Raw genomic sequence first — 20985 nt, 5'->3', positions numbered from 1 at the left:
TATAGATCTTAAACTTTTTTCAATGTTTCATGATAAACAGTTTTTCTTAATACATATAACAGCTGCCACAGGCACGGAGATGAAGAGGAGCTATAAACGATAGGAGTGTCATTGGGGGAGGCGGTGTTCTGTTATTGTGTAAAAAGTGTGTCAATCAAAAAAATCAAAGTGTAATTTTCAGGCTAATTTTCTGTAATTAATATGATGGCCGAGGAAATGGTCTAAAATAAATCAGAAAGGAGATTTTTTCTATTCTGAAATTTCTCACCGATATGTGCTTCCAATTTAATTGAGCACAAATGCGCAAGAGAGGGCCGGGAATAGAAAATAGGGTTTATGTAATATCCTACACTTAGATTCAGAGCACGGTCAGAGGTATATGAAATAAACATAAGAGAAGGTGGATTGAATTCTTGACAAGTCATATGCGTCCGTGTGATCTCTTAGAATTCAAGTCCCAGAGCAAGATGAAAGAGGGGGGTAGTAAAAAAGTCGGTTCACGTAATTATTGAAGAGACAGGGTTTAACTTGAACGTCGATTGGGACATTAAGTTACCATTCAACACTGGTAATCAACAGAACTTTCAAAAGAAAACATCTAAAAGTATTACTTTTCTCCATACCTCTAATAATTATAAACAGAATGCTTCAAGAAAATATTTCCCACACCTTCGAGGAAGATATTTATTTGGTTTACCTATTTCATTACGTCACGTGCCTTTATTTCATTCTCCATTCAGTTGCAACGAGTGCTTATAGCTAGTATAGTTACTCAGTTGAATTCTCATAATGCATATTTATCAGCGGTATGTAGTTGAGATAGGTGCTCTACTGTTAAAAGTAAAGAGAAAAGTTATCGTGAAATCTAGAATATGAAAGGCCACATGTATTATATAATCTTCTTCAAATTTCACAGAAAAGATTTGTATCAAGAGCGAAAAGGAATATATATAAGGTGACAGTTACACCATAAGCTATAAGAGCTGACGACAGCAATTACTACTTACAATCTACCTGCTACATTATCGGTCTACAGGGTAGGACAAGCCAACTAACATCTTTTAATATATGAATAGACTCTTTCTCGGCGAATGTGAGCAATACTAATACAGGGGTGGAAAAACCTGGCTTACATACAATAACCCAAGGATCAAGGCGGATATGACTGGTGGATGCGCCTAATGATTGGGTTCCCTGATTGGCTGAGGTGGAACCCTTAGTCTCGGTTTAAACGTTTTCTTTTTTTCACCCGGATCTAGTTTGCTTCTTCCGCCACCCTGTCATAGAAGCCTCGGTTGTGGAACAGCAATTTCGTGTTTTCCCATTTGGCGGCATGGTCATGGCAGACGACGATGGAGTTTTTAACCCGAGCGGAAGCCCGAGAAGCATTTAGTGCTTTTAATTATATTTTTAGCTCAAAGCCACACGCGGTAGGTAGCCAGATTGAAGCCATTCGGTCCTGAAAACCCAAAAATGGTACATTTTGTGCTTACAGGAAAATATAAATCCATTAAAACAAATTTTTCCTTTTGATCTTAGCGTCAGACACTTGACGTATTTCTCTTCTTTAAACGCAAGTCTACACATATACACTCATTCTATCAGCAAAAGCGTTATCAGGGTGATTTACCGACTCCTGGGCACTGCAGCCGACGCACTAAAGTTATCGATACTACGCTACTCGATAAATTCAGTGCGAATACTTACATTTTATTATATTGTCACCTAAGGGATTTTTTTAAATATTTATTTTTATTTTATTAATTTTTATATTATATTTATTAACGTAAAAAGTATGCAAAACGATAAAATCCTAAGAAAAATAACATTTAATCTGAAGAAATATAATACTTGGGAGTCCATTGGAATTATAGCTTTCGGATATCGCTTCCCGTGTGCATGAAACCCACTCCCGCAACTGCCCAAAGCTATATATAGAAGATGGTCGATAATTTATACACTGTTGGCTGTATTTTTGTCAGTATGTTTTCTGCTAAAATCCTAGAGAGGTATTATATACCAGTGTCAAATTGAAACAAGGCCAAGTTCCGCGTAGACTGCTTCGATATCGCTTCGTAAGCAACGAATGTCTTTCAAGGCCGCCGACTACGAAATCTCAAAAACTGGCGGGAAAACTCTACGAGCCTCGCGCGCTCTCCGACAGGTGGAAGCAGCGGCCTTGTCTTGGCCGCTCTTGGGACAGTTACGGGGGCGGTGGGGGAGGGAGAACGAGAGAGAAGTTTGGAAAAAAAAACTATTCGCCCGCGATCGCAGAACGTAAGATAAGTGGTCTCGTCATGAGTTCAAGCGCTTAACGAAGTCTGAAAGGGAGCGTTTGGGACCGCAACCAAGCGGCGAAAGGCTTACGCCTGGGAAGGAGTCGTGGGAGTTTCGCCGGACGCATTCCTCCATCGTCAATGACCGAGCGAACCGACGATCTAGCCTCAGCAAACCGCAGCCGGGGGAGAGGCTGCGGATGAAAAGAGGCGGAGCCGTCCCTGTAGGACAGCGTAGAGCAGCCCAGAGGCTGGACCGTCATACCCGTCATACCGCTCACTGGGACTACTGGTGGTGGCCCCCGTGTAAAGGGCAGTCCTTTGGACCCGCATCGAAGACGGAGGAAGGAGTTTTCGCCCACATCATTCCCTGAAAAGGACTAGTCTCCCCCATACAATTCCCGGAGCGGATTGGCGGCATGCGCTCGTGGCAGAACCTCTCCCCGCAGCCATCGATGGGCATCGTGTAGGTCATCCGAACGGTCACTGGCTCTGCAGCCACTACCATTTTAAGTGGCCGTGGTCTCGTCTAAGATAGCGTGAGGTTGCTTTCCCTCCCCATTCCTCTGCCCATCCATCTCCCCCATTTAGGATGCAGCTAGAGTTTTCCGTCCTGGACCACATCACTGGCTATCCATTTCTCTCTCCTCCCCTCACTCTGCCTGCTTCCCCGCGGTGAGTGAGTCGTGATGATTGAAGAGGAACTCGGAGAGGAATAGTTTGTTTTAAGTGAGTTGGCTGTCGGTAGTGGCGCCTCGCCACGCCCACCCGCCGAATTCGTGTCCACTCGAGTTTTAAGAGTCGAGTGGCGGAGCTGGTGGGAGTGAGGGGGACTGAGAGGGAGCGGAGTAACGAGGAGATACGAAGGAAGGAGCTCACGCGTGCACGCAGTTGGGAGTCGTGTGCACCGGGATGCTGGGACACTCGAGGATGTGAGCAGCGAAGTCCGCTTCCTCGGTAATCCACGAGCCGGTCGACACGATTTGCTGGACACGACGGTGTGTCCCACGAAAAGTGCAGTGTTTACTTCATTGAAAAGTCTCTGTGTTTTTTATCATCAGGTTAGGATAACCTTGAGTGCTACGCTATGACCATTCATCGAAAGAGTGAGATAAACGCAAGTCTTCACCCAATCCGATCGTAATGCACATTGTGTGGTATTCGGTATTGTATCAAATTACTTGTGATAGGTACACATCGAGTCTGTGGTGACGCTTCAGCCTTTGCTCTGTTTTTTTTGCTCTCGCGAGAGACGACTGGAATATTAAAAGCAATGCGAGGTTAAGAACCGTGGGAGCCGGAACTCCAGCAAGTGACACGTCTTGCAAGGCGAGTTGCGGGAAGTGTGTGCGCAGGCGTGATCGGCTGGGAGCGGAGGAGGGCACTGGAAGTGCGAGTGGGAATAAAGGCGACATCTGGTGAGTGAGAATAAACGAGGTGTATAATTTGTGGCCTCACGCACGAGGGAGGCGGGGAGGGGAATTAAATTTTCCCCGTCAACGAGGCTTCTCTTGATTGGCAAGCCTAACAAGTTGAATTGCTCGGAACGACCTTCATGGTATCGGACTAAAGTGAAGCGATCGGCTTAAAAGATAACACTTTCGTTCATCATGACGGCATTACGTTCCCTCTTTCATCTTATGAAAAAAATCTCAAATATTTATGAGGATGAAAATTTCCTCTATGCTACATCAGCGTGCATTGTTTCGGTGGTTTAAGTGATAATGTTTCCTTAACAATTCTTTCGTAATGACTTCATAATTTTAGGAATTCAAATCGACGCTGTAACGCTCCTGAAAGCGAACAGCTTCAATTCTATATTTTTGCTGTTAGCATAAGTAACCTCGTCCCTTGATCAGAATGTATTGTTCCATGGGCTTTCTTCACAAGTGGAGCAACAGGTTTTTCATGATCATGACACTTGTCGGAATATTGTTTCTTTATATTCGTTGCATGTGTGAGTCACCTGTCGTTTTCACCATTGAAATAAAGCGAAATGAAATCACACGGAGAAGTGCTTTTCGAAGGAGTGTACGGCCCATGAATGTATCCCCTAAGGTCATTTGGGCCGCCAAAGGTCTCTCGAACTTGAACCGACTGAATAGTGTCTTTGGTCTCAGCGAAGGATTATTCCTTACTTATGATAAGATATTTCAATACGCTGTAAATTATCGTATTAGGTAATGCTGTTTCCCGGAATAAATGTTGGGCGTCGTGTTACTGTTGAAGGTAGATTTTTCAGAATACCTTTCACATAGTAAATCATAACATTAAAACTACAATGAAGCATTCCTCTGAGCAAAATAAGCTTGATTGACTCCTTTTTACAGACGCGTCATAAGTTTTGCATTGTAGCGGAAACTGTTTTAAAACGGAATTTAAACCAAATATATATTTATATTGTGTGATATTTTCATTACATATACATTTAGGAAAGAGTTACTGTAATCGCTAGGCTCATAAGAATTTTCTATGATTAGGTTTAATCGCGATTTTTTCATTTTATTTTACACCGAACACCCAATCCAACCAATCAATTATGCTCACCTCCCTTGCTGGTCAAACTATGACATAAAATATGAAGTGAAACGTTCATTTATATACGTCTGATTTCTATCACTTTGTCATTTGCTTAGGTTTCAAAACAGCATTATAATTTTAAATTACCTCCAACGCTAACCAAAATCAAGAGATTCACAATAAATTTTTGGGTTAAACATGATCGATGAAATTTTATTTAATCATTTTTCAAAAAATTTCTCACTTCATGAATCAGTGTGTTAAGCTTTAAATGCAGAAAATACTATTGAGTATTCGATAGGCAGAAAGAACATATAGTGGAAGTTTACCCTAACCCTCTCTTCCTAGGTAGATTTAAATGTAAATCGAACCATAAATTTTGCAGCGGGGACAGTTTCAAATAACATAAGTCATATGATAAACTGAGGCTCCGAAAATAAGATATAATGCCATTTCCATTAATTTTTATCAATATTAACAACGATGAGATTCTTATTTCCAGATTAACTGATTATGTTTAAAAACTATTTCCTCCCCACAGAGGATGAATAATGAAAATACGAATTGATCATATTCTCAGGATAAATATAATCTTCAAATCCATTCCACTTGCGTAAGTCAATACACCATATAGTTAAACAATTTTACTCTCTGCCGGGCTCGTTCTCACTTTGCTCAGTAAAAATGATTTGTACGGGATACCAACCAGTAGTATCTATGATAAGAAAAATTTCGAAGCTGAATGACAAAAGGTGAAATATTTCCATGCCACAGTAGTAGTGCCATTGACGTTAGCGCACGTGTGCTAGACTAACTTCTCTTCCTTCTAATTTCATACTCGATGGTACTTGTACGACTTAATCGAGCGCAAATTTATCTCTGGGCATAAGAAGCTTGATTGACTCCTTTAGACGCGTCATAAGTTTTGCATTGGAGCGGGAACTGAAAAATAAGAATGTTTAGAAATAGCCCAATTATTTCTAATGGTATATTCCACGAAGATATCCAGGTCACCAATTAGGTTTCATAAGTATTGGCAATACTTTCAGTGGATGCAATAGTGAAAAACGTACAATAAATTACCTTGTTTAAGCTGGAAATTCATTCAGTAGCTTCGGTGGTAGTCGGAATTTTTAGCATTCAGTACTGATGTTGCTCATAAAAAGGACTTAAGCTAGGTGACTCTGTTAACTATTTACCTTTGTTAATGCACTTTACACTATTTAATGCGTCAGCTCCGCGTTAAGATTGAAAGAAGGTAAGTTTAGTCAATGAGTAAAATGCATACTACTGAAAGCAGAATATTATCTTATAGTCACGATTACTGTAAGTGCTAATGTCACTACACTTGTTGAGGAATTACGCAGCGTTCGTTGTGAACAACGACAGTTCAATAACTGGCGGTCGGCCGAGGCGTGCGCTGGAATCCAGCTAGGCGGGATGCTGACCCTTTGGCAAACTCGGAATTCTTGGGAGGGGGGAGGGAGGAGGCGAAGCACTACTGTCAGTTTCTCTAAATGGGAATTCCAAGGTGGTGATTAAACTCCGAAAAATCACCCGTCCTCCGGCATATAGGTTCTTGTTCGAAGATATCCCAGACAATAATGTGGCTGTTGACCCCAGGGCGTTCAAAGCTTGCATTGTGTGCACTGGGACTATCAAAATATTTGCTCGTGTATGGTTGGTAGCTGGCGTGGGAGGGCCCGCGGCGGATGAAGTGGTTCGCCTACTCGCTTGGTCTGGGACTCGAAAGACGAATTTTCAATTTGAGATGAATACGTTTACAGCGGGTTTTCTCCAGAAGACGGTTTTATTCACCTATATAGCAGCAAGATAAAAGCGTTACTCTAAAATTATTTTATCTATAATTCCAATTGATGGCAAAACGGCATATCACCCTTTGGAGGCACTGATACATGCACGCCTATATTAAAGAGTTCTACAAAACTATTCTTTTAATTCTTCGTGTATAAATTATATGGAAAAATACTCTTTCAAAGCCGCCTACCCATAAATGTAGATATCGCATTCGTTGTAATAACGTTAGCCTTCATGAGAAACTGAAAAAGTCAACACAGTCCATTAAACGGCAACGTGAGTGCTTTGCACACTTCTTGTAACATAGAACAATTATAAATAAAAAGTAGAATAAAATTTTTTAAATCTTATAACAACGTGAAATACGTACAGTGAGACTGCAGATTCATGGCGTACATGATTGATGCGATATCTGCCTTGTTCCGAGAATACATTTTTTTCTTTCCACCGGAGAATTGAGATGGCTTTAGGTTAAAAAAGCTTTAATGCATAAGAGATTTCAAGACTATAAGCATCTATTGTCAACAACCGAAGCTGATTAAAATCCACCGCCAAAACAATGGACCAATGGGCTCGATTCGTCCAAATATGTTCGATTGAATGAAAAAAATAACCATTTTGAGACATAGATATTCACAGTAATATGATTGTACCCTTTACTCTTACAACTGGGTTCTCCATAGCCGAATTCCTCTGTTGCAAATCCTTCAATATTTGAATGTCATTTAAGCAGCTTATCGCATTTACATTGACAGACTTCGCCCCTTAGATAAGCTTCGGTAGTGTGATAGCCTAGGGTATTCGATAGATAATAGTCAAAGATAGATTACCTGAAATATATAAGGCTAGTGTCTCACCGAATCTAAGTTAATTGTCTTCTCAATGAAAAATCAGAATGTATACGGACAAATATGTGTGCATTCCCTCCGTACATTTGATTTAATATTACCGCTTAACACTTTTTGGAAGTCAATCATAGACACGCACGTAGATAATTCCGTAAATAACTTCAATAAGCGGACACTTATGTCTAAGAGCACAATTTTCAGTAAGACCAATATAATAAATTGCTATAACAAATAAGGACCTCAAAGCAATATGTTGAAATGCCCGAGTCTGCTCTTATGAGATCAGCAACTTCAATGCAGGAGGAAGAATCCTCGTTGTGTGCTTTCGTCACAACCATCCTCTAAATTCAATTCAACCCGTCGTGGGTGGCCGCTGGTATCACGTCACGAGCCAACGACCACTTAGCAGACTCCATAAGCTAAAGCATTCAATTCAGATTCGTGAAGCTTAAGAAATACTTCATATTAATAAATTGACTCTAGTCATTCTAGTAGCCGTTCCTTTCATAATTACTTTTAGGATATCGAGAAAGATATTTTTTAATCACGATAGCGGAGTTTTAGAAAACTAGACTTCGTAAGACAATACCGCATACTTGCGGTGAGGATCTAGGAAAGACTACGGACTACGCGACTGGCGACGAATTGAAGTCTCGTGTAAAACATATACATAGCATGAATTAGATATGCTTGAAATCCGAATTGATCGTGACTGTGCTGACCCTAATCACCTTCTATGTTAGAATTAGTAATTCCTACCTCGATATGGATACCTAGTAACTTGTGACTGTTGAGTATGTTGGGAGGAAAAATAAAATCCAGGGGCTGGGGAAAAATTTGGAGAGAAACCCGGACCCAGCTTTAGCGTACTCCCTGGGGCCAAGAAATCACGTTCTGACTTTCCATAGATCGAGCTATGTTCTTTATCACTCTAAATACCTGGATGTATTGCGACTGTGATTGAATGGCTCACAACCATAAGTTTTTTTCAACTGTAACCGTAGGTTGTTTCTTAGAAACAAAGGGAAGAATATAAATATCATATAAACCATAGATTAAAAACCAGTGAGTTGGACATTTGCCAGTTTGTAAACATTTATGTGTCGGTACACAGCCTATTTTTGCGAATGGAAGAGCTCTGCACGGCGCTCGAAAATTTTTTGATCACTCATAAGAGGATTGCATCCTTTATCATGCTCACCATGGGATGATTTTTGAACGCTAAGAAAAAAGGAACGTGCCGAGACCAGTGATAGATGTTGAAAAAAAAGCCATGTACAAAGAGTAAATACATTTATACGGCATGTAGAAAGTCGCTTTTCAAGGATTTTCCTCTCGTAGCGATATGTGTAATTGGCTTTACTGGTACATGAAGTTTGGATGACGGAAGTAGGAGCTACTGAACCACACTCTGCGTAATCTCTACACACCATCCTAGCAAGTTCCCTAATGCCTTTGAAAAATTCCGCCACCGCCGGAATTCGAAACAATGCCCCCGGGATGGGAAGCCAATACTTTAGCAAGCGCAGCATCCCAAACCACGAGGAATTCGTGTGCGGTCAAGAGTCTGCGATGGGGAAGGGGGATGCGATTCAAAAACAAAGAGGCGAAGCAGGGATGGGTCCGCTTCGGAACATTGCTCGACGATCGAGTGCCTCGAGGGAGAATCCGGGAAAAATGAATAGGGAAGAGATGGGAAGGTGGGCAGGAGGAGCACCGGCCCTCGGCCGCTCGAAAGGAGGCAAAGGAAAGAGGAGGGGAAAAAAGGGGAGCGTGATACAGAGGGCGTCGCTAACGACCTTTCCCACTCGGAGCCATAAATTGTAAACTTAAACCAACACCGGCCCCTCCCACGGACCTTCTAGTTTCCATCGTTAGGTTTTTTCTCGTATAAGCAGCGGCCGGACAGCGATCTTGACAGACCGGCTTTGAAACCTCTCATTTACTTAATGAGAGGAATCCACTATGTGGAAAAATGAAGATAATGAAAGAGCCAGTAATTTCGTTAAAATAACTGCTGGAAGTAAATTATTTATTCGACATAATGGTTGAAATTTTCCGCATTAATTTTATTGAATATCTCCCTTGTTTCGGGATGTCAGCACCGACATGAGCGGACGGAAGGTAGGGACGATATTCCGTTCATCGCACGTCTACGGCGAGTTTGAAACATTGGACTAAACCATTCAGTGAGGAAAATATGAGAATGGATACGAAGTTAAGGCATTTGCGTGATCTCTTTAGGTCTAATACGTATTCAGCATTCATCCCAAAAAATCTACATCCTGCTCAAAATTCTTAAAGCGGGAACATTTATTCCATGAACTGAATTATCTTGCCAACCAACTTCCGTGGTCCAACAGTGTTGTAACTTTGGTTTAGTTGCCCTGGAACCTAGCGCAATGAAGGATTATCGAGACTTCAATCGGTAAAATAAGTTGAACAACGGATTTTCAAAAGATAACTTGGCCATCCGTTTTGTGTTTGGACGATCTGTGAGACTAGGGAAAAGTCGGAAGAATCGAAGCATTATTCACAATGCGGTAATATGTCGGTAAATCCCTTGCTCAATCACTCGTTACGCCCATTTTATGGATTAGCTGACTGGAACTTGACAAAATAAAACTAAATCCTTAATTTTACAACTTTTTCTGCAGGTGCACCGCGAGGATACCGAAATGACAGTGCAGAATGTCCGGCAGTCGACGTTCCCGTTGTCAGGGAGTGTTGGAGCCAAGTGCACCACCACCGAGTCATCCCGGTCACCACTATCACCACCACCACCATCAGAGACGCCCCAATCAGTCGCAGCGACGGCAAAGGTCAAGGTAAATAAATCTTCGGGCATTATTTACGAATAAAAAGCCGTGCCAAGATTGATGGATAATAATCTTACTGATTACATGTGAAAAAGGCGGACTTGATTATATCAACTTTTTCAATCGGATAGTTGCTGGATTGATAATTTTCTATTTAATGTAGTGAAAGCTTAGGAAATACTAAATTTCTTAATAGGAAATACTAAATGTCGTATCAGTTTTGAAGTGACAAAAGTTGCTGAGTTTACTGTGAAAAAAATTTTTGGCACTGAAATAATAATTAAGAAGCTCGGCACTCGGATTTGAATTTAAAAGTCCTTTTTTCCACTGTGCAGCACTCATTTCTAAGCGTGAGAGAGTACTTGAAAAAAACAGCGTCCGAAGTGGAGCCATCGTTTTCCAGGAATCAAAACCGTACGATTTTCCAAGCGTAGCCGGATTGAAAACTAGTGAGTGGTATGATGAGTTTCTGATAATTTTGAGGAAACGTAGACATGAAGTCCCCTTCCTTTCCTGTCTAATTCATGATAGTCGATCAAACTGTTATACAAATACAGCACTTCCAACTCGGTCATCTCAAATGTTTGCAAGGACAGCAATTATCTATACAATCTGATATTTGAACTACCCATCAACCATTACTCTTTATTCTATATCATATTTTATCGATCGAAAACTAATTATTTAATCAATTATTCAGCAATTCCAATGGAACTCAGTTGTAGTTTGAGTTAAAACTCGTAGCTCCCAAATGAACACAATAATCGTGAGTGGAGGGTTTGGTTCGATTGGGGAGGGAAAGTTAGAGCGGAGAGCAAACCTCGATCTCCAAGAGGAATTATTTCCTTCATGTTCAAAAATGCCTGCGGGAGCTGTCCGCGGTAATTGACTCGTCAATTACGAAAATGTGAATTTGTGTAATCGCTGTGGCAAATAAACTGCCTATAAGCCTCTGACTGGTAGGGATCACAGGTAAAAAACAATACCTATGTTATCTCCTGCTGCGAATTAGTCAGTGGAGATTTTCCAATAGCATTTTGCTTAACATATTAAGCCCTTAAAGATATCTTCGGTAGCCGCATAACGACTATTTATATAAATTGAGAGATAACCTCTTTTCTCTCTCCAAGTTAAATAAAACTCATATTTGGCATTAACGGTGCATGCTTATTATCTCATTCCATATGTAGTAACGTTATCTATAGAGCATGTGATGGCCTTCTCACAGAAACCCATGGGTGGCCCAAGAGTCCCACTCCACAAGTTCCTCAAGCGGGCGGACCCACCACAAGACGAGGCCAACGGAGGCGCCAGTGCCGCTCCACATGGACCACCACAACCAACACCCGGGGGCACCCCGCTTCCTGCAGCCGACCTTCTACGGCCTGCCGCCCTCCGCCTCGCCCCCGCCACCCGAAAGACCCCTTCTGCACTCGCACCATCCCCCGCCCTCCCTCATCCCCTCGCAGCCGCACCACCAGCACCCGAACGCCAAGCCACACCACCACCACCACCGCCCGCACCACGGCGGGGACTCGGTGTCCACGGGCACGGCGCCGGGCTCCGCCCACTCGCGGTGCGATGGTGCCGGAGACGTCGGCGCCGGGGGCGACGGCGGTTGGTCGGGAGGCGGGTGCGGGGGCCAGTGCCCCGCCCTCGACGAGTTCTGCTTCCACTGCCTGCGGGTGGCGTTCGTGGCGGGCACGGTGACGGGCATCGGCCTCGTCATCGCCGGCGCCGTGTTGCGCCTCCGACTCATGGTGCTCGTGTACATTGGCGGCCTCACGGCCATCGTCTCGCTCATCCTCCTCGGCGTGCACTGCTGCGCCCGCCGAGATGACGCCGTCCGCCGGCGCCGCATCCGGGAGCTGCAGAAGAGGCGCCGCGGGGGCGGTCGGGAGGGCCTGGAGGCGGGCGACGGGGACTTCTCAGGGGGGCAGGAGGGTATACCGCTCAGGGATCTGGGGCCCACGCAGAACCAGCCGCAACACCTGACGAGGGTCGGATCTTCGGCGGGAGCGGCGCCGCTCTACCACGGACTGGTGCTGCAGCCACCGCCGCCGCCGGCTGCTTTCCGGTGAGAGGGCGATTCGATGTCTTATTATATTAAGATTTCATCTCGCCATGTCCGAATATAGTACCAAGTGCATGCCCAGTGAACTCAAGTCAGGAATTCCTCCTAAGATGGTGTGACTAGGTGGCCAGGTATTAAATAATGGCTATTTTAAACGCGGTAATTTATCATTGATCAATTTGCCCCATTTTTTTAAGTTACTCCGATTGAATTCCATTTCAAATCATTGCCTCAGAATTAAGGGACTTTAATGGAAAAGAAGAAATTGAGTTTCCATAACTCTTATATAGAAGAAGCAAAATTAACGGGAATACCTCAAATTATACCTAAAAATGTACAATATTGTCTCTTTCGTATTAATCGCTTTAATTATCAACCCTTGAAATAAAAATGTATCTTTATTCATTATTTGATTTGATTGGGAATATATGTTCAATGTTCTTTTTCGCAATATCACACACCCTGTTTAAAATAAAATAACAATAACATAAGTGGATCAATAGCTGAGTTTGAAGGAGGCTGTAAAACACGTGTCTCTCACAAACAATCAACTAATTTTAATTATACGGTACAAATTAGGTGACAGCCAATGTAATCAAGGGGGTAACGTGATCATTACAAGAATAAATTCTAAAAAATAAACTATCTAGTAAGCTGTAGGACAAAAAAATAAATGCCAACACTTCATGTTCACCGCCCGCAAATTTATGTAATTTTCGGTTTCATGAATATTCCGCTACCAGGGATAAATGTATAAATAGAGATACAATTTTCTCATTTACACAAAAATCAACAATATTATAAAACCTTCCATCAATTTTAACGTACTTTGAGTTTGATTCCTGTCCTCAACACTTTCAAATTCCATGACTAATTCGTTCCCCGCTCTCTTCGATATATAGGTAAGAGCAGTGTCGTAGCCAGGGGGGTCCGGACCCTCCCCCCCGAAATATAAAAACACAATTATTGTCCTTCATAAAAGAAAACAAAATATTGAAAAATCAGGAATTTACAAAAATTTTCTTTAACAAATGAAGTTTTTTCGATTATGAAAAGTGTTAAAATTAGTTTAAAACCCATTACTCTGTGCCCGGTTATTCAAAAAATTTCCACCCTAATTTTGAACTCACCCCTGGTTTTGGACCTCCCCCGAACGAAATTCCTGGCTACGCCACTGGTTAAAAGATGAAAGACTTCTTCGCTGGAAATAAACCAATGTTTGTTCAGTACGCGTCACGCGGGGCCAAAATGGCGTAGAAAATCCGTGACATCACTCAAACAGCCGCTCACAAAATAACAGTGATTGTCCACGCGGAGAACGCAGCCACCAAACACGAAGAGCGAGCGTGGAGACCCACTTAATAGGGCAAAGTGGCGCACGCTTCTTGCCCTGGGGAAAGCATCTTCGGAAGGCATAAATCGCCGGCGAAAGTTCAACTTAGTAGAATTACAATTCATACGCTTTGTTCAACGCAACGGAAAATAACAACACACTTAAAAGTGAAAAAAACTTAAAATTAAAAATATTAGGTACACTAGATGCATAAATACGAGGAAAATACGAGCTATGAACGCCGCTGCGCTATTCGTCGCACACGCTTACATTATAGAGATAGAAAGTAAACTGCCATTCTAATACTTTAAACTTGCTAGTTGATGGTGCTTTTGTCAAATTATAAACTAAACATCAGAGTGGATCCCGTCATTTGCAACGCGTAATGAATGATACACCTTATTCCTAATTAATTTGAAAAGTAATTTCTAAGAGTTATTCATTCAAGTCTACATCATTATTTATTCCAGTACTGCAGTTATATGCAAGTTAGTTAAAACCAAAGCAGCTCTACAGATTTGATTTTGGCCGCATTAAAATCATAATATATTAGTAATAATTTGTACAAAGGATCAAAGAATACTATTTATACTTAAAGAGGTAGACAGGATAAAAATTTGCCAGCTATCCTATCGCAATGCCATAAAAATGCCTCATAGGTTCCGTAACTGTTTCCGACGAATCAAGAGGGACTTCTCGGCATTTCATCTCGAGTCATTTCTTGGACGCATGACATTATCACGGTAACATAAAATGGCAAATACACATTGAATTTTACATGCCAGTGCAATTAACGAAGTATTCTATCGGCGAATAAGGAATTTTCTATTCCTAGAGCGCACCAGCAGTGAATTATTAATCAGTAAAACCCAATATTCTCCGAGATCGTGACGGTCAGGGCCGTTAGCATAATCCTGATACCTTATTTGACATTTAATGATAGGTTTCAAGGTCAGACAAGGGAGAATTTTATGAGGTCATAATTTTTTACACTGATAGACCAAAAGCCTGCGAAAACATGGTAATTTGGAAGCCGAACGCACCTCCCGACTTCAAACCCTGATAGAGAATAACATCCCGTCAGAAGAAGGAAAAGAAACGCGAAAACTGGATGACTAGTTAAATTGATGATGGGCGGGTACTAATCGTTGGAAATATAAAAGGCAAAACACATTTTAGGATATTTTGGTCGTAAAATCGCCCACATCAGCTGAGTACATAAGCCTAAATTAAGAAATGATACATGCTAAGTGAAATCCAACTATTTAGCAAAATCGAATAACGGCTCGAATATGAATATTTAATAGGGTATTTGGCTATATTAACGAACCACCTCTATTTTTTGGCGAGTCTAAGACGTTAAATACTCGATTCCGTTGACGGATCTCCCCCCTTCGAATTTTTATTCAGCAAGGGATATTTTGAGAGAAACTTATTATTTTTGGTTCTAATAAATAATAGGCAATGGCTAAACGTTTCAGTGATTGCCAACCTTACTGAATTCTTGTATTAGGTAGTGACAACTCTCAAGATACGAACTCCTCACATTGGTATTGAATTTAAAGCTATTGTGCAGTGAAAAATAAATGACTTTTGAAGAAATGTTCTTCTAGAGACAAAAGGACCTACACAATGCAGGGCAGTGTGCATATTCTGTTCGATTTTATAATGAATATGATTTACATTAAAATAGTCACTGAAAAATGCTGGGTGACCCAGGAGAATTTTCATGTTGTTCCTTCTGGTATGGCTCTAAAAAAATTCACCTTATACATACATAGGGGAAAAGCCCCTTATTAATGAAAATATAATGCACAAGTTGCAGGCCCCATTAAAATAGACATCGTCTCTTTTGACTTGAAATTCATGACGAGACAAAAGTTGATAATTCGTAAGGCATCAATCTAGGCAATCGTTATTTATTAAAAAGAGAAAGAAAAATTTCTGGAGCCAAGAGACACACTCAATGATCCAAGCCGACGCGACGGTTGATTTGGTTTTCGGGCAAGGGTATACTTCACAAATTCATTTTGCTAACGAAAATGGTTGCACGGCAGCAGCGGTCCTCAATTACAAACAACAAAGTGCTCAAATTACTCTTGTACCACTATTACTAATCGCTCACCACGGCTTCATAACCCCCAACCAATCGGAGTAAAGGATTTTAAGTGAGCACAAAGGAAAGGCATAATTTTAACACGTTCGCTAGCCACGCAAGTTTTTCCCATGATGGCCTTTAGTCCGTGGTCACAACTGCTGTGAAAAAATGTTGGTTGCACGACGGGAGGTGCCTGAGACACCGGGGAATGTTTCCTCCGTCGCCTGATTTCGGAACCCGATATCCAGTCACACTTGAAACCCGCTCCTCCTCCTAACCCCGCCCCCTGCCGTCTCTGTTCCAAGCGTCCCGCACCTTCGACCCTCGCCGAGTGCGTGCCACGGTGACCTTCGACCGTCTCCGAGGAAGAGCACCGCCTTACCCGCTCCCTCGATATATGCAGAGAAGAGCTTCCTTCCTTCTTTTCGTTCAACGAGCGAGGCCCACCTCCTAACCAGCCTGTCTCTCGCTCGGGCCAAGTGATACGCAAGACGTGCATGGCGAAGGGATTCGGTAGCTTGGTAAACGAGGAGGCGTGCGCGCGGAGGAGGCGTTAATAGCAGGGGACAGAGACTCAGGAGATGAGGGGAGAGCAGCTTGCTATGCGAGTGTGGGATTGAGTGAGTGAAGGCGAGGAGTAGGAAAAAAAAAGTTTTGAGAGCGGGGGAGGCACATCGGTTTGGGCCAGATTTAAGAACGGAAGGGAGGGGAAGAAGAGGGGCCGGAGAACTCTCTCGGCCGCACGCGACTCCATCTTGCGAGAGCGAGCGGCAACACTGTACTCACGACTACGAGGGAGGGGATGGTTCCTTGTTGGCAGGTGGGATAGGAAGAAGAGGAGCAGAGAGAGAGAGGAGAGGTTCCTCACGGGCCAACTCTTCGAAGACTTCTTCCTTCTCTCCGGTGGTGCGCATAGTGGGATCTAGGAAGGAGGGCAACGCACTATAACTCTTTTCAAGACTGACGAGCGCGGGGGAAGGTGAGGCGCGGAGGGGACCTGGGGAGAGGAAAAGAAACACGTACTTCCCCTCCCCCCGCCGCTCCTTTCAAATAAGTTACGACAAGGATGGAAGGCAGGATAGCGTGGAGATGGATGTTACTGCCTTTTCCAGTCTCGTAACGTTTCCCATCTCGCCGAGGGATACGAGTGTGACAAATTTTAAAGCATTTGTTAACCATTTACGCTCACTTAGAAATATTGCGGCGACGCATATGTCCGGTTGGCATTAATAGTTGACTTCAGATAGAGATTTATTCTTCAAAATAATTTATGCAGAGGAGTAAAAATTAAACCTAAGCGATAGAAAGGACAGAAAAAAAATCTGACAGGAGTACTCCGAGATTCAGTTAAACACATTAATATTTCCTTAAATAAAATTCTCATTACTGTGAGCATTAAGTGGAATAGACTCGATGCAAAAATAAATTGAAGCAGAAACTCAAAAGGCTGATTGTGGGCAAAATCTAAGTTTCAAACCTGTTCAAGGGGTAAAATCCACTTGGACAAACAAAAAGTTTTCGAGATTAGAAGTAGGAAAATTAACCTCTCCAGTCGATATCCACTCACTATTCCAAATTGAAGTATTGATACAATTATCAATTGAAGTTAGTGAAGAAATTCATTAGAGATGAATCATTCATCAGTGATGCATTCATAGCAGAAAACTCTAATTCCACAAATCAATACATAAATGTACTTTCAATACATTGTGCGTGCATGCACATGTTTTGGAGATGTTTGGGAAAACACCTCCAATGTAAGATAATCTGATAGTCATTAATGTTTCTTCCCTACGTTCACAGGCATGAATAATCCTTAGCATTTTGAATCATTAATACTTGGACAACACCAATAGAATACTAAAAATGAGTATTAAAAAAATCAATCAAATATCTAACCCATTAATGTACTAATGTTTGCTGATTGCATTGACAATGAACTGAAGGGAAAACACATTGTGCATTTAATTTCAAGACACATTAACAATTATAATTGTTTCATTTTGCAATACAAATTTTATTTACTAATGCCAATCTTTAGCGCTCACTTTGTCTTTGAAATTCCACTGAATTTAAGTGGCATTTATGAGTGGAGCCAAGACAGGGGATTTGAACTGAGGAAAAGGACATCAATACATTTCTTGCGGAGGTCGTCTAACTATCCCTACACATATGCTGTGGATGGTGTCAACATAAAGGCAACAGATGAAGTGAAGTATCTGAGAGTTGCTTCAACTTAGAATCTATAATGGGGGCACATATAAAAAATATTTGTAGCAGATCCCTTAAGAAGCTAGGATTCATCAAGTTAATTGCAGGAAGATTTTCGGGTGAAAAAGTAAATGAGAGGTGCTACATATTTCTTCTCCATTCCTGATGCCAATCATTGTTTTTTCTCGTAACTTCAGGGCAAATCAGGATAGTGTAAAATAATTAGAAAATATTATAGCTGAAAATTAATGATAGGTTAATTCTAACATTTTAATGGCAAAATGAGAGATATTTAATATTAAATATTTTTGTTGACTATTGGAATTAAAAATTAACTAATAAAAGTTATGAATTAGTATTGCGAATAACAAAAGATGTACCAGACTTCATCTATGAAGTAGGGGTTCGTTTGGCCACACCTTGAATATGCACTCGCCATATAGGATCTGGTGCAGAGAGACCTAATCCGTGAACTTAGTAGAACACAAAGGAAAGCTATGCGATTTGTCAAATACTACCTTGGGCGTGCAGAAAACATTTCACAGATAATAAAAAAATTGGGCTGGGAGCCTCTACTGACTTGGGAGGCTGTGTGCTGGCTTAGGTCGCACGAGCAATTGGTAATATAAATCTTTAACAGCTACATGGAGAACATTATATCAGACCATGGCCCTTATATACTGGTTACTAATCTCCGTCTCGGAGTTTGTTGCCTGAGATTCCGCTTTCACCCCTCAAACACAACTATGGGCACAGTGCGCTGTCACTAGGGGAAATATGGAACTAACTGTGCTGTCAAAAGCATATACCGCCGCCGACAGTGCAGTTAGTTCCATATTTCCCCTAGTGACAGCGCACTGTGCCCATAGTGGTGTTTGAGGGGAGGTGTGTGAGGGGTTTGAGGGGTGGAAGCGGAATCTCAGGCAACACTCCCGAGCAAAAATATGTCGGGAGATTAGCAACCAGTATATAAGGACCATGTATCAGACCCCCACTATATTTCCATGTCTGACAGAAATGATGAATTAAGAGAGATAATTAGCCAATTAGTATGGGAATTCGTTTTTCCCTCAAACAATAAAGGACTCTAAAGAACTAGGCTTAATTTGGTTAGAGCATTTAGGTTCTTATCATTTGTGAACAGCTGGTTCCTAACACAACCTCCACACCTCCCGCCTCATGAGGTGGCATGCAGGGTAGAATATAAATATAGATCTCCATAATAAAAGCTACATAGTACTCAGGATTTCCCTGGCACATCAAGGTACTGGATGGCCTTTGACTGATTACATTTGCTTCCTAAATGAGTGGAGAGTTGTGTCACTATGGACATGACCAGTTACCTCTTCAGTATGCAAAGAATACCCAAATATTGCTGATCAAATGAGCAGAAAAGAGGAAAAAAATCGAGCCACCCTGCTCTCCTTTGCATGGTGCTCTCTAATGCCAAGTTAACATGATATCGTCAAAAGTTGCTCATAAGTAAAGAGCAGCAGGATGCTCACAATGGCATGTTCACATAACTGAAAGCAACAGGTTAGAGCAAGATAAAATACCGTGAGCAAAAAATAAGGAAAACTAGAAAAATCTGACCATTTTCTTTTTATATTTATCATTCGTGTTACACCAACTCCCGTGTAAATATTTTAATTCTTGACCTCTTTTACCATGTACTCCACCATAAAATAAACATAAGAGGATGATAGGTTTTGCTTTTTAGAGCAGAGAAGAATATCGTAAGAGAATGAGAAGTAGAAAATAATCTTTGAAAATGCTTGCAAAGAGAAACTGGGAATATAAAGTGTTATTAATAAACTCTGACTAGAAGAAACTACAAATTTTCTTACCTCTAGTTCATAGATCAAGTCTGGTACATCTTTTGTTATTCGCAATGGTAATTCATAACTTTTTACTAGTTAAATTTTTATTTTTCCATTGTCAAAAAAATATCTCTCATTTTGTCATTAAAATGTTACAATTAACCTATCACTCGTTTTCAGCTATGATATTTCCTAATTATTTACACTTCCCAGATTTTCCCTGAAGTTAGGAGAAAAAACAATGATTGGCATCAGGAATGGAGAAGAAAAATTATATAGGGGCTAAGGAAATGATATACCTATAGGGCAATAAGACTCTCCCCCACCATTTTCCCCTCCTACAATCCTCAATCCGGTAAGCTTAAAATTTATTAGGATACAAAGAGCCAAGAAGATCACTAATTATTAGAACTACATATCCATGCTTAAATTGGTTTCAAGGGCAAAGTACCTACAGAAATAGATGAGGATTAGATTTACAGATTAAGGTACCAAGCAACTCTATACTTTACTCCATAGGGTAAGATTTACATGAAATACGAATGAACAGATGAAATAATAAAAAAAACTAGTTCATACTGACTCATATCCATCCCTAACCCTTAACCGGTGACTGAGAGAACGCTGCGTTTCTAAAATTATGAATATTTTCAAAATTAAGATTTCAAAATATCTATAATTCTCGTTAGCTTCATATTTTTGCATAACAAGGACATCCCACTCTTAAAATTTAACGTTCCTTTTATTAATTCCTGTAAACTTGCTATTGAACTCGATTAGCCGTCTGTGAGACCGCACGTCACTTACTAAGAATGCATCAAGAAAAGGAATAAGCGGGATAAATTTCATGGCTACTTACTACTTAGCCTTCCAACTTAAACATTTAAGGCCTGCTTTGAATCTGGCGAAATACTGATACATAAATATAATAATTATAACTTAAGTGTTTTTGGCATCAGTTTTTTGATCCCGCTTCAAATCACAATTTTTTATGACAAATTGGTTCGTATTGGGAGTGTAAAAATTTTAATTAAGTTTTAAAATAGTTAAGCATTCTAAGAAAAATTAAACAAAACAACAAAATGGCGAAGCAATATTTTATGAATTTTTGATTTATTGCGGTCTCCCAGACCGCACGTCACTGGTAGTGTAACAAGAATTGCACGTC

The 20985-nt window shown here is 41.2% G+C and overlaps 1 protein-coding gene across 2 annotated transcripts in view; it reads left to right on the top strand.

Annotated features, from left to right (window-relative positions):
* Positions 1-2237: 2237 nt before the first annotated feature.
* Positions 2238-20985, top strand: part of LOC124162194 — a 22293-nt gene continuing 3545 nt past the window's right edge. The window contains exons 1-3 of one of the 2 annotated variants that reach the window (XM_046538647.1): positions 2238-3233; positions 10120-10290; positions 11510-12358. In XM_046538647.1, coding sequence (XP_046394603.1) covers positions 10154-10290; positions 11510-12358 — 986 coding nt within the window. In that variant the 5' untranslated portion in view covers positions 2238-3233; positions 10120-10153. Of the gene's footprint in view, positions 3695-10119; positions 10291-11509; positions 12359-20985 lie in introns of both variants that reach the window. The other variant, XM_046538637.1, reaches the window with a different exon arrangement.

Source organism: Ischnura elegans, chromosome 1, assembly GCF_921293095.1.
Source record: "Ischnura elegans chromosome 1, ioIscEleg1.1, whole genome shotgun sequence".
Lineage (NCBI taxonomy): Eukaryota > Metazoa > Arthropoda > Insecta > Odonata > Coenagrionidae > Ischnura > Ischnura elegans.
This window is presented reverse-complemented; position numbering and strand designations above follow the sequence as displayed.